At 39.9% G+C, this 14,320-nt stretch overlaps 1 protein-coding gene across 1 annotated transcript; it reads left to right on the forward strand.

The window, feature by feature from the left end:
* The first annotated feature begins 6,008 nt into the window (after positions 1 to 6,008).
* Positions 6,009 to 13,945, forward strand: prep (prolyl endopeptidase). The gene is made up of 14 exons (XM_067572385.1): positions 6,009 to 6,219; positions 6,569 to 6,643; positions 7,712 to 7,845; positions 8,104 to 8,234; positions 8,766 to 8,975; positions 9,311 to 9,432; positions 9,538 to 9,643; positions 9,882 to 10,073; positions 10,194 to 10,391; positions 10,532 to 10,635; positions 11,256 to 11,487; positions 11,846 to 11,977; positions 12,080 to 12,236; positions 12,831 to 13,945. The coding sequence occupies exons 1-14, from the start codon at positions 6,082 to 6,084 to the stop codon at positions 13,123 to 13,125; spliced, it is 2,226 nt and encodes a 741-aa protein (XP_067428486.1). The 5' UTR covers positions 6,009 to 6,081; the 3' UTR covers positions 13,126 to 13,945.
* Positions 13,946 to 14,320: the final 375 nt, after the last annotated feature.

The following is a 14,320-nucleotide window of genomic DNA, read 5'->3' on the forward strand; positions in this document are numbered from 1 at the left end:
GTTGACTAATAATCAGAATATTCCTGTCAGCCAAATCAAATGTTCATTAGCTAAATGCTAACATGCTCACAATGACAATGCAAACATGCTGATGTTTAACAGGTTTAATAGTTACTGTGTTATTTTCTTAAATTAGCATGTTAGCTTGCTAACATTTGCTAAGTAGCAATAAACACAAAGTACAGCTGAAGCTGATGGAGATATCATTAGTTCTGCAGGTATTTGGTCATAAACCAAAGTCTTGGACTCACTGAAATTTGATGAAGATGAAAAGTTAAGTGGTCACCAATGTTATTGCATTTTGTCTTGAGGAAGACATGAATGTCTGTAATGAATCTCAGGGCAATCCATCCAATAGTTGTTAAGACAGTTCTTTCAAAACCATAAATGTGAACCTGATAGTAGTGCCAGAGGAAAAGTCAGGGGATCGCCAAAGTCATTGGGATTCATACTCAGGGGAATGTCTTTACAAAATTTCATGGCAATCTATACAAAAGATGTTGAGATATTTCAGTCTGGATCAAAGTGGTGGACCAACTGATGGGCGTTGTCATTGTCAAGAAACCTCTTAAAGAGAAACAGAGGAGGGATTGGCAAAGTGACAATATCAAATAAATACCACAGGTAAATGTAGTAAGTTGTACTGTATTATAGTGCCTTTATTGGTTTCCTTAGAGTAGTATTCAAGAGTCTTAAAGACCTAATAAACAGGAAGAGAGGGAGGTGCAGCAATATCACAATAAGTATGGATGATAACAATAGTGTGCCTGTGCATCGCTTAGCAGTCACACTAATGAAGTCAAAATACTTCTTGCTGCCATGATTTGTGGCTGGCCTCAGAATGGACCCAAGTGAAATGAGAGCCTGACTTTGTGCAATGAAAACAGTGAAACCAGAAGTGAAGGTATTAAGAAGATTCCAAAAGCAAAAGTCTGATTACTACCACAATAAACTGGCAACTTATCAATGTTTTTCCTTCAGGTAAGTGAAGTGAAGAGTCATTGAACTTACAACAGAGGAGCAAAGGGGTTCATCTTAGTCATATTAAAACTGGTTAATCTAATCTCCAATCGCATTTAATGTCATGTCTACCCACATCCATTGATAGCCATGACCAATGGCTTCCTGTCTGCTTTATTGTTTAAGCAGATAGAAAACAATAAGAGCTTAACACCTCTCACAAAAAGCACTTAGTGAGTGAAGTCATGGAGATTTATGAATGAGTTAACCTTGTAGTAACCCTGTGCAGTGAAACACAACAGGTGGTCGTCTTTCTTTGTCCACTGCAACAGAGACAGGTGCTTCCTACGCTGGGGGACAGATCACTGTTGACTCCGGATGATGGGGGAAAACAAGGAAACGAGGAGGTTTAATTCATGCATGGACACTTCAAACCCAGCCCAACTCTATGTCAAACACACAAATACATGAACCCGCCCATTCTATGAGCATAAAAAGTCCATATTTCAATGCAAACACAAGGACACTCATTCAAACTGTCAGTGTTTTTCTCTCCCTGGTTTGTCAGGGAAACAGAGGCGTCAGTAGACAATAGTTCTGTGACCCATATCTGAGACTGACATAGGCAAACAGGAAGAGATCCACTTTGCATAGAGGGGTATTCCTGAATCCTTGAGGAAGGGAAGAAGAATGGAGTTGGGGGAGGGTGAGTCAGAGACTATCCTTTGACCCAAAACACCCACCTACAAACATTTCCGATACCAAACGTCCATCCTGGCCAATCAGGAGAGACCAAATCTCTCAACCCCAGGAGCAGAGGAAGAATGTAATGACCAAGTAACTACCATGGCTTGAGGCTGAAGCCAATGCATTAGTACATTAAAGTGTAATGCCACCTACAGCTGCTGGATGCTGGCTCCAAAAAATCACTGGCTCATATTGATTCCCATTCAAACCTCTCCGTATAAATACTAAGTCAGTAATTTTTTTCAACAAGTTATTATGGTTTCAATTGTTAAATTCAGACCCCCTAATAAGTGTGCTGGTGGTCATTTTTAAAATTAATAAGATTTGAAGACTAATTGTGGCTTTGATGTCTGCCATGATGGTTTTGCTTGACAGCTGTGATTGATGGTTCACTCACCTGCTGCTCTCCCCAGCTCTTAATATACTAATTACTTAATTTATTACAATACTTGCCCTGTTAGCACAATTTAGCTAAAGTTGCCAAACTTAGCCTGAGTGCGCCACTTGGTGTCCTCAGTAAGCTAATGTTAGCTTCGGTCCGACGTACTCTTTATTAGGAAGGTGCTGGGAGCCAACCATATGTAACTCTGGGCTTCAGCCAGCTCCAGTGCAAGCCAACAGGTGACGTCAAACCTCACTATGTCCATCATTATATGCAGTCTATGGTAACGACCTGAGATCAGCAATGAAATCACCTGAGACACATCCCACCCACAACTAGAGATGTGCCGGTATACCGTTTTTATTACACACCATGCTGAAACATTCTGATGGCAACAATACTGCCAACTATTTCCATACCATCATTATAGTGATTATCGCTGTTGTCAGCGGGCACCATGAGCACAGCACAGCTCTCTGGTCTAGAAGTTTCATTTTGATAAACCACAAGAAAACACCTTATTACCAGTCAAACAGAAACACAGCAGGACCAGAGAACCGGGCTCCTTTTTCTTTCTTGCTCTGGCTACTGTGGTCATGACTTGTTATTCTAAAGCTAGCTAATCGACCTAATGACATACCGTTGGTTTATGGTCAAGTGAGTACAAGTGATGGACATTGCGCAGGATTTTTTTGGTTCTTTTACAACTATTAACGCCCAAAACAAGTGCATATGAAAAAACAATCAGAACATGCATAGAATCTAAGAGAGAGAGAGACTGAGCTACTTCAACCAACTTTAACCAACCTGCACTTGTTTATGGTGTTTTTAGTGTTTTTAATGCGGTTCATTTGCAGGGTTTGTTCATTTCAGTTAAATCCAAGCCAATCATGATGTGAAGTAATTTTTACTAATATTTCAGAAAAGTTTGATGACTATCATGATAATACATAATATTTTTGGCCACAGTAGTCATAGCATGAAAATTTGAAACATCCGTACCCTGTGTTGTGTTTTACGTCACAAAGGAAAAAACACAACACAGGAGAAAAGTTTCCTGTTTTTCCACCACCCACGCTCAACCTTTCTTCACTTTCACTGTGCATTCATCCATGAGAAGACGCCACAACCAAAGAACCTTTGAAATCTCTGACAGGTTTCAGGTCGAATCTGAAAGTAACAACACTTTGGAATTTTCTGGAAGACATCTGACTGTCTGATCAGCAATGGTATCCAAACAATGTGTTTCCTTTTCAACTGAAACACTAGTGTGTTATTAAATCTGTCTCAAGTCTCTTATCTGCATAGCTGTAGAATGACATACAGTCACAATATGGCGTCAGAGAGGAGTAACACAACACATCAGCAAGATGGTCTCTATATGTAACCATCCAACGATATAGACCACTGCTGAAAACACGTATTTCTCCAGTTATACATGGAGACAAAATGAAATCAAACACAGCTAAAGTTCAAAATCCCAGATATCCATTGTTGGAGAAACTCATTTCCTAAAATTAATCATTCTGTTTCGAGGATCCGCTCATTTCCTCAAGGCCTTAAGTTACGTGCTACTTTAGCGTGCCTTATCTCATGCAATCAGTCTTGTGTAAGAGTAGGTGCCAGTGATAATGATAGTCAAATCTGGGTTGATTGATTATGTAAAGAGAGGAAGGAAGGGAGGGGAGGATGATGAGCAGAAAGAAAGAAGAGTGAAGGGTTGACCTCTCTCCTTCTCTGTCATGTAGATAAGAATGGTGATGGAGACTCAGTGGACTCAGATAACCTCTAACTAAAGGTGCAAGGTCACTGATTAAAACTTCACTATTTAATCTGCAGATTGTTTTTTTAGAATAGAGCCATAAAAATAGTTAGTTGTTCCATAGATATTTTATTTTAGCTTTATTCCAATTTCTAATGACACAGTTCACTTTTAAACTGTTGAGTGTCAGTGCATTTACATGCGTGTAAGGAAGCCTGACCAGAGTTGCTTGGAAGGTGGTAGGAGGCAGACTCAGACTTGTTGAATGGGTAAAAAAAAAGAAGAGATTTATCCTGTCCAGTGTAACAACACAAGTGTCTCAAAAAGAAAGAAATTAATAAAGGTAAATAAAACTTAAATTTACGTGCTTAACTCAGAATAACTCAAACTAAGGCATGATCACGTGCACACAACTACACATCCTCTCATTTCTGCTCTTGCCTAAACCCACATCTCTCCTCTTAAATAGGCTCCCCAATTTACCAAATTTCTTGCAGGGGTGTCCTTTCTCCTATACCAATTGGCATATAACAATGCTACTTGTATCAGTCAACATTGTTTACAACAAAATATCCCAACATAATCCTCATCACAAGCCAAAATAAGTACAAATCATATATAACAAACTTTTAACTAAGTAAAATAAATCCCCCAATACTTAGTCTAACTCATGAAATCACTGGTATTGTCAGTGAGAATGTAAAAGCAGGAAATCATTGGGTGACTCCCCCTTTTCTCCTGGAAAGTACAGTGATTATTATAAGTAACACAAGCCAATCTATGACTGAAGAAACTGAAGATACTAAACTACTTAAATTGATAAACAATAAATTAACTTAAATACTTGTTAAAACTTAAATACTTGATAAAATCATGAATGCAGGTGAAAATGTAATACAATGCTCAACAAACAAAACCCAGGATACTATGTGAAAGCAATGCTACACATACTGGCTGAACATTGACAAGTAAGGAAAGAAACACAAACTGTAATGGGGACAAATGGTGTGGTCTCAGTGTGCACAAGTATCTTGGTTATGATTAGGTTTTTGAAGTATTCAGTTATATTTTGTGCATTTTTTTGATCTGAAAGTAGAATAAATAAAAAGTGTCACTCTGAGTTTTAGTTGCTTACACCAGCTTTGTTTAAATCACACAATTAATAACTAAAACTGTGCTATCACAAACATATAAGTCACTAAAATGTTTCAGTCGGTTATTTGAGAGTTGATGTTGGGTCATGTTGGATCAGGCACAAAAAGCATGATGTTGAACTTCTAAACTTCTCTCTTGTAAAGCGTAGCCTCCAATTTGGCTTCAATTAACTGAAGTATTGTGATGGTAATTTGCGCGCAACAGTATAGCCTATATACTGGAGCAACACTAACTGTCAGTATACTGTTACATTATACATTATGTAAATTATTCAAGTATCAATGTACACCTAATTCTAACATCCATGGACAGTCATACACCCTACTACCCTAGAAATATCTGTCTGACTTGAACTAATGTACCATGTACTTTACTATAGCGTATTAACGTCATAGAACATTTTATACTCAGCAAATAGTATATTATAGTTATGGTATACCTCTTTTCTCTATTCTATTTTTATCTATTCTATTTATTTTTTATGTTTGAGTTAATCTGTTTAGCTATAATATATAATTTAGCCTTTAATTGTATTTGTTTCTTTTTTCTATCTCGTTTTTGTATTTTGATTTATGTCAAGTGGTTGCTTTAACACTTTAATTTCCCTTTGGGATTAACAAATTACTCTATCCATCTATTAGTCACAACCATTTCATTTGTTTATAATTGTATTCAGGCGAACAATATCAGTGGCAATTAATCAACTGCTTTGCAACACACCTGCATGTTTATTAACAGAATGCTAAATGAGCTTGCTTCATTGCACAACTCAAATTATCCACATTAAAACTTTAAATTACGTTCATTACACTCATTATGTCACTTCATCGTGACATCAAGTCTGGTTTCATAAATAAGCACTTCATAGAGTTTCAGCCTCATCTCCATATAAAATAGTTTAGTCAATGCACACCGCCTTTGCCATTATTCTACCAATTAGTAAGTGCTGTTGTCGTTTTCTGTCAACAGAGGGCGCTGTGATCTCAGGCTGACCACACAGCAGGCTTGTCTTTGAACTGCTCGTTGACTGTAAGCAGGGCACCTTTTCTGCCAGAAGCCTCAACCCCTAAAGTTGATGTTTTACAGGATCCAGAGAGTAATTTCAAAACCACTATTTCAGTCCCTGAGGCAACTTTTTTTGTTACGCAATTCCCGAAAACTGACCTCCAGAATGGCTTTTCAGTATCCTCAGGCTTACCGTGACGAGGCAGTTGTAAGTAAAGGTGGCTAGCTGATTAGCCTAGCGTGCTAATAAGCCGGGATGCTTCATCATCATGTTTTTTCATTCATTGAGATGAGCGCCTGCTTTGTTAGCATGCTAGTTAGCTTAGCAACCTGGACTGACTGTTGACATATGCGTTGGCAGCCTCTCGCAGTTTGGCATAACTTCATACAAATCCTAAATTAAGCTTGTCCGCTAAAATTTACCTTGCAGTTTAACGAGGTTAACTTGGTAGTAACTACTAGCTTGGTAACACAAGTCTGTCTTGATGTTGGATGCCACACCTAACTAGCTAGCTTAATCTCCTTTTTTTTCCTTTTTTTTTTTAAAACTTTGCCAGGTGGATAACTATCATGGCCAGAACGTGCCAGATCCATACAGCTGGCTGGAAGACCCTGACAGTGAAAAGACACAGGTAAATCTTCATCAGCTGTGAAATCACACTCATAAACTTTATTTCTCTTAACTGCCATATTTAGGTATAATGTCAGTTTACATTGTAAGAACACTCACAGGTGTCTTTGTGTTAATATTTGCACCGCCTCTTTGTCTGATCTCTTTTGTTTTGATTGTTTTAGTGGCAAAACTCACTTGTGTCATTCTGTTTACAAAATGTCAGTGCTAATTGTGTCACTATGTTTTGCTACTATTTATAAAGGTTAAATACAGTACATTAAGGTATAGCACTTTCCTCCAGCTTAAAGTTTTTGATATCACTAGGGCTCTGTCCCCAGAAGCTGGTTTACTGAGTATTCTGGATATCTTTGCTTTGTAAAACCTGAAACCCCATCTAGTCTGAAACATGATGTAAGAACACCAGTTACGGTTTCACTAAACATTCAGGTGGCTCAATAAAAGTCCCTTTACACTGTTTGATTTTGGGCTGTCTGAGACGAAAGTTGACAGTCATGAGAGAAACGTGATAAAATCTTTGGTAGTCAATGCAAAATGGTGCTCAGTCTGGGGAAAAATTCTGACTGTGTTAGAAATTAAAGACCAAATTTGCACAATGTGATTGCTGCCACGACGCATGTCTATGAACAGACCAATCAGAATACGACATGAAATAACACAGAATATACTGCCTGGTATGACATTTTGTAAGTGCAGTTTTTTGAATAAAGAGAGAAAACACGCTTCTCCTTAAATATGTATATATCAAAAACCAAAACGATGGAGGTGAAATGAAAAATAAGTCTGTGTGACTTTGTTGCATTTTCAAAACATCAGAGGGAGCTGATGACATGCCACATTTTTCTATTTACATTGTAGCGCTACAATTCACCATGCATTCAGTGTACAAAGATATTAATATAGGTGTCTTGCACAATGTGACATGCAATGAATGTAAACAATTGTTGTTGTTGCACAGTCTAAAGGTGCCTTAAATCAGTCTATATGCTTTCTTGAATAGGCTGCAGAGATGGGGACTCTTTTTAAGTGGTAAACCTCTGTGTGTTGCCATTCTGTCTTCTTCCACCAGGCGTTTGTCACCGCTCAGAACCAGCTGACTTTGCCATTTTTAGAGCGATGTGAGGTGCGAGACCTGTTCAAGGAGCGCATGACTGAGCTGTACGACTACCCCAAGTATAGCTGTCCCTTCAAGAGGGGGAGCAGGTGAGGCAAGCTACAACTTATAATCATTTAGCCCTTTGATAACATTTTTAGGTCATGGAAGCACCCCAGGGTTAATCATGAAAAGCCATAGCTAAGGGACAAAGTTTGGCATCAGAGCATCAATGGGATTCCTGGTTTGCTTTGATTGGACCCTGTCGGTTTAGTGTCCAGCTGGATTAATAGTCCAGATTTGTTTTTATTTAGCACAGATATGTGAAGCTGTTGTTGCACCTAAATGCTTTCTCCCCTTATTTGCAGGTACTTTCACTTTTACAACACTGGCCTCCAGAACCAGAGTGTGATGTACGTGCAGGAGAGCCTGGACGCTGAGCCCACTGTCTTCTTGGATCCAAACACATTTTCTGATGATGGGACAGTTGCCCTGCGAGGTAGCAACAAAGACTGTTGTGAAAATGAACTAGTGCTGTATTATTTGTTGCCTGACTGAATGACATATTAATTGTTATATTTGACAAGAAGTTTTGTTTGAGAATATATACAAAAATGTGATTGTTAAATGCAGTGGAGCAGATTGTCAGAACTGCTGCTTGATATGGTCATGCACTACAGAATTTGTAGTCTCCATGTCTAGAAATTGCGAACACCTCTGAACTTGCTAGACTAAAGAAAATGATTTTTTAGGAAAATGCATCTATGCACTCTATGCATCGCCTCTGTGCACTGCCTGTTGGCACCTATGTCTTGTCGGACTTTAACTTCGCTTTATGACACTTGTGTTGTATCAGTTCTCAGATGTACGTCACTTCGGATAAAAGTATCTGCTAAATGAAATTGTAAATTGTAACTGTAAATTGTAAATAGCCTGTTATTTATAGCATCCCACACTGACAGCTAAATAGAGAATGTTAACTTCCCCTGGTGTCTTTGTTGATATTTAGTGTTTGTGTCTCTTCTTCCAGGCTATGCGTTCTCTGAGGATGGGGAGTATCTGGCCTATGGCACCAGTGCCAGTGGCTCAGACTGGGTGGAGATCCGCTTCCTGCGGGTTGAAGACGCTGCGCCTCTAGAGGACCGCCTGGAGCGAGTCAAGTTTAGCTGCATGTCCTGGACCCATGATGGGAAGGGCCTTTTCTACAACTCCTACCCTGAGCAGGAGGGCAAGAGTGATGGTGAGATCAAGACAGTGTTCGACTAAATTTAGACATTCTCATTTTCTAAACTTTGCTTTGGTTGGCATAACCGACCTTCAGAATTTAAAGCACATAAGCAGGCTGGTAAACCTTGCTTTGGAAACGAAAAAATAATGCAAACAAAAGTGAACATATGGGACTGTAGATAAAAATAGGTACTCTAAAAGAAAAATAACTTGCTGTTTAATTAATATTGTCTCTGCAATCCACATCCACCCACTTCTGATCTCCTCACCTTTTCTCATCTTGACAAATTCACCACAAAAAGTCACCACTTGAGGGCAGTGATGAAAGTACAATGTTTTGTCTCCAAGGCACTGAGACCTCCACCAACCTGCACCAGAAGCTATACTTCCATGTTTTGGGGACTCCCCAGTCGCAGGACGTGCTGTGTGCCGAGTTCCCTGACCACCCCAAATGGATGATGGGAGCTGAGGTAGATGCGCAAAAGATGATTTCTCGCTCCTAAAATACATTAGAAGAAGAGCTCTTGTGTTAACTGATATTCAGATGGGATGTAATGAATAACTGTGTGCTGCAGGTATCAGATGATGGGCGCTACGTGCTGCTGTCCATCAGGGAAGGTTGTGATCCGGTCAACAGACTCTGGTATTGTGACCTTGAGACCACTCCTGAGGGTATTACAGGTATGTTTGGATGTTTATTTGTTAGGACTCTTTACTTTAATGTCCTCTGTGTGCTAGCTTTTTAACTTATTTAACATTACCTGGTATAGCTATTCCAACTTTGTTTAGATATAGGTCCGTTTGCACTTGTATTGAAAGATTTTGACATACTGATGGATTTTTCTTAAAACACGAGACAAACGAAGAACTACTGTCAGTCATTGTGAATTCTCACCACCTTCCATCTCCATATATCCAGGGCTGTTGCCATGGGTGAAGCTAATCGACAACTTTGACGCTGAGTACGAGTACGTGACCAACGAGGGCACATTGTTCACGTTCAAGACAAACCTTGACGCCCCACGTTACCGCCTCATCAACATCGACTTCGCTTCTCCAGCTCAGAGCAACTGGAAGGAGCTCATCCCTCAACACGACAAGGACGTTATCGGTGAGCCGCTGCAGCTTCACGTGGACCGTATTATTAAAATATCAGGATTAGTTTTAACATTTTATTTCTTCATATAGAAATTTCAACCACTGCTCTCTTTTTGCCACGTCTCTCCTGCAGTGTTTGCCACCTGTACATACTCCAGCTACCTGTTTGTATGCTTCCTCCACGACGTGAAGAATGTGTTGAAGATGTATCGTCTGAGCTCTGGGAAGGAGCTGAGGACCTTCCCGCTGGACGTAGGCTCTGTGGTCGGCTTCACAGGACGGAAGAGGGACTCAGAGATTTTTTACTATTTCACCTCCTTCCTCTCCCCGGGTACTAGATCACTGATTATGCACTATTCCTGGTTTGCATGTAATATGTTAAAACAGAATTTTGTCCTGGGACAACAGAAAGTCAGTCATTTAAATATGGTAGAGTAAATGAAATGATGATTTTCCTCCTTTTGCATCCAGCCATCATTTACCACTGTGACTTGACCAAGGAGCCACTGCAGCCCCACATCTTCAGAGAAGTCACCGTTAAAGGCTTCGACCCCTCCGACTACCAGACCACCCAGGTAAGAATCATGGAACGGTGGTCATAAGAGTCTCTCTATTTAAAGATTTTTATATTTTAATTTGTACAAGCTCCCACAGTTATTCTAAAAGGAAACCTCTCTAGTGCATGAGTATCACATTGTGCATGAAGGCACAACCTTGACCCAGTTTTTCAAGTACTGACTCAGTGTAAAACTGGTATTAATAATTTTGAGTGGTGGACTAGAACAATTCCCCTTCAGTCTGCTGGTATGTGACTGGAGGCATTTTTTAAAATAGGTGAAAGACATTTTATGTTCGTGTCACATCTGATATTAAAGTTAAGTTAGTTGTGTCTCGGAGTCAGATTTATTGTTATATTTCTAATAATATTATAGAAGTGAAATAGGCACTGAGGACGGGGTTTTATGAGAGCTCTGCTGTCCACCCCTTTCATCTGCCACAGACACCAGGACAAATGAATATTCAAAATAGCTTTGTCTTTGAACAATACACAAAGACACTCTAAAGCCTCATTAGCACCAGGAGAAACATTACTCACTGCTCCCATCTGTGTCCACAATCACTGCTGTGTCCTGGCTCTGTTTCAAGCCTGGTTTTTTTGTCTCTGATGATCTGTCTTTCTCCTTGTTTTTGCCAGATCTTCTACGCCTCCAAGGACGGCACTCAAATCCCCATGTTTATCGTTCACAAGAAGGGCATCAAAATGGACGGCTCCCATCCGGGCTTCCTGTACGGATACGGTGGCTTTAACATCTCCATCACGCCGAGCTACAGCGTCTCCCGCCTCATCTTCGTAAGACACCTGGGAGGAGTCCTGGCTGTTGCCAACATCCGAGGAGGAGGAGAGTACGGGGAGACCTGGCACAAAGGTGTGATCATGTGACACTTATAAATCATTTGATCTTGCAAACAAACCGCAGTCATCAGTCATCACTGTCTGATTTATCCTTGTTGAATGTGGTTTTGTCATTTAAGAGGTGAACTGTGTAATATGATAAACAAGATGCATTAAGTGATGATGAGGATTTTTTTTAAAAACCTGCCTATAGCTCTCTTTCAATCATGTAGCAGCTGGTATGTAGGTTTTACTACTAACTGATAAAAAAGTGTCAGAAGCTTTAGAGTTTATCACATGTATGAAATCATGCTCACCCATCTTGTTTATTGTGTGAAAATAGTACAAGCACAAACCCCTCACTTGCATACTTTGTATTTTTTTCCCTTTAGCTGGCATGTTGGCCAACAAGCAGAACTGCTTCACAGACTTCCAGCGTGCAGCTGAATATCTCATCAAAGAGGGCTACACCTCTCCCTCCAAACTGACTATAAACGGAGGCTCTAATGGTGGCCTGCTCGTAGGTACGTAGACTAGACTAGTAATCATTTTCAAATAAAGCTTTCAACAGTTTTGAGTCTTTGCGTCACAGTTACTGCATTGCTTTTTTTTCTCCCCTCTCTCAGCTGCCTGTGTGAACCAGCGGCCTGAGCTGTTCGGCTGCGCTGTAGCTCAGGTAGGCGTCATGGACATGCTGAAGTTCCACAAGTTCACCATCGGTCACGCCTGGACCACAGACTTCGGCTGCTCAGAAGACAAAGAGCAATTTGAGTGGCTTATCAAGTAGGTGCTCACTCATCAGAACCGATGTGTCTTGTAGATTGAATCCAAGTAAACAAGCATTCTACCTTTTTAATTAACACCTTTTTAAAATAGCTTGTTTTATAAAATAAAAAACTTTTTTAATATTTTCCATATTTACCACTAGTACACATTAGTAGAATGCTGATAGTACATATCAGCTGAGTGTCTTTTACATTCATTAAGGAACTGTGGTCCTTATTGTTGGAAAAAGTCGATATAGAGGCCTTATTGGCCTCGCCTCAAAAACAAATAATAGTTGCAAATCTAATCTCTGCACAATGGTCTATATTTGCTGATCTGTTATCAATAAACGCTGTGATAAACTGTGACACTGAAACTGAGAAAGAGCTGAAATTGCACACATAGTCACAAAAGATTCTACATGAAACATTGTGTTTGACCTGAACTTGATTATGTTTGAGTGGAATTTGCTCATTTTTGTCTTTTTAAATTGAATATTGTGGCATATTGAGCGTTTTGCTGAGGCGGGAGAAAACAATCACATTTTGTCATATTTCCTACACTCTCTCTTATATCTGGGCTCTCTAACTTCCCTCTTCTTCTCTCCACCAGATACTCCCCGCTTCATAACATCCGCATTCCAGAAGGCAACGGGGTCCAGTACCCCGCGGTCCTGCTGCTGACGGGCGACCACGATGATCGGGTGGTGCCTCTCCACTCCCTCAAATACATCGCCACCCTGCAGCACATTGTGGGCCGCAGTCCCAAGCAGACAAACCCTCTGTTCATCCTGGTGGACACAAAGTCAGGCCACGGCGCCGGCAAGCCCACCAGCAAAGTCATCCAGGAGGTGGCTGACACCTACGCCTTCATCGCTCGCTGTCTCAAAATCTCCTGGGTCAAATAAGCTGCGTTTCCCATCGAAGTGTGTGTTTTGTTTTGTTTGTTTTGTCCTCTTCCTTTACTCAAACCATCTTTGGATACAGCAACTGTTCATATATTCTTTATAACCTTACGCCAACACTTGGTACAGGATCTTTTATTGTCTTCACTCATGTTTACCCAGCCATGACTAATTTTTTTTAATTTTTCTTTTCTGTTTGTTTGTGTCCCTCCCCCTTTCACTATAAGCCTGTTAGGCTCATTTGTACACTACTACAAGCCAACATGCAGCACCCACAGCTGTCATACAGTCTCCTTTCATCTATGTTTGCAGTCCCAATTCAACAAATCACTACATTATCAACGAGATGGGTGTGTAAAGGGAGAGGGCTACCTTCACGGTTACAGCAATCAGCCGTTACAGTCATGAGGTCAAAGTGGCACTTGTTTACGTGGAGATCATTTGTAAGATTTGTGTATGGAAAGTTTCTGCGTCCTCTGGATGCTCCAACATACATATTATTTATTTTTCGTTTGGAGTCTGTTGGATGTCGAGTGATTTCAGCATGTACAATTCTGATAAGACAGTATTGTGCAAATGATTATACTGCAAGTCAACAGTATTGCCGTGAGTGTGGAAACTTGCAAAAAAAAACACTTTGCATCATGCGTGCGTGTGAAACAGTGTGTGTATGTGTGTGTTTGAGAGTGTGTTTAAACGTCAGTCCCCACATTTCTTTCAGACTGATAATGATTTCTACCTCTTGACATGTGCTGATTGTTTACCTTTTAAAGGGAACAGAACACAATGCCACAACTACAATAAACAACTTTTGAAACAGTGATTTGTCCTGCTGAGTTATTCTATACCAAAGTTAAGTTTCATTACAAAAGGATAAATCAGCTATTGTGACGAAAGGGACACTATGATATCCAACTTCGTTTAATTAAAGGATGAGTTCACAATTTTTCAAGTTTGTCTTAAAACAACAGTCAGGAGCCCAAATGAACAATGAAATAGGTTTTTCTTGCTGTAATCATTCCTCCTCTTCATACTGATCATTAGAAGATCACTTCATAATGAACTTACAATGTAAGTGATGGGGCCAAAATCCACAGTCCTCAAGTGCAAAGCTGTAAAAAAGTTAAAAGTTTATCTGAAGTTAATATGAAGCTTCGGTTGTTCAAATGAGTCAAGTAGATATCTTTCAAAGTCTTTT

Source organism: Thunnus thynnus, chromosome 18 (genome assembly GCF_963924715.1).
Source record: "Thunnus thynnus chromosome 18, fThuThy2.1, whole genome shotgun sequence".
Taxonomy (NCBI): Eukaryota; Metazoa; Chordata; class Actinopteri; order Scombriformes; family Scombridae; genus Thunnus; species Thunnus thynnus.

Bases quoted from the DNA above. Each gene is read 5' to 3' on its own strand.
- prep (XM_067572385.1), top strand. From the start codon at position 6,082: ATGTTTTACAGGATCCAGAGAGTAATTTCAAAACCACTATTTCAGTCC. The intron at 10,074-10,193 runs GTGAGCCGCTGC...TCTCTCCTGCAG, and splicing joins ACACGACAAGGACGTTATCG to TGTTTGCCACCTGTACATAC. The intron at 10,636-11,255 runs GTAAGAATCATG...TGTTTTTGCCAG, and splicing joins CCGACTACCAGACCACCCAG to ATCTTCTACGCCTCCAAGGA.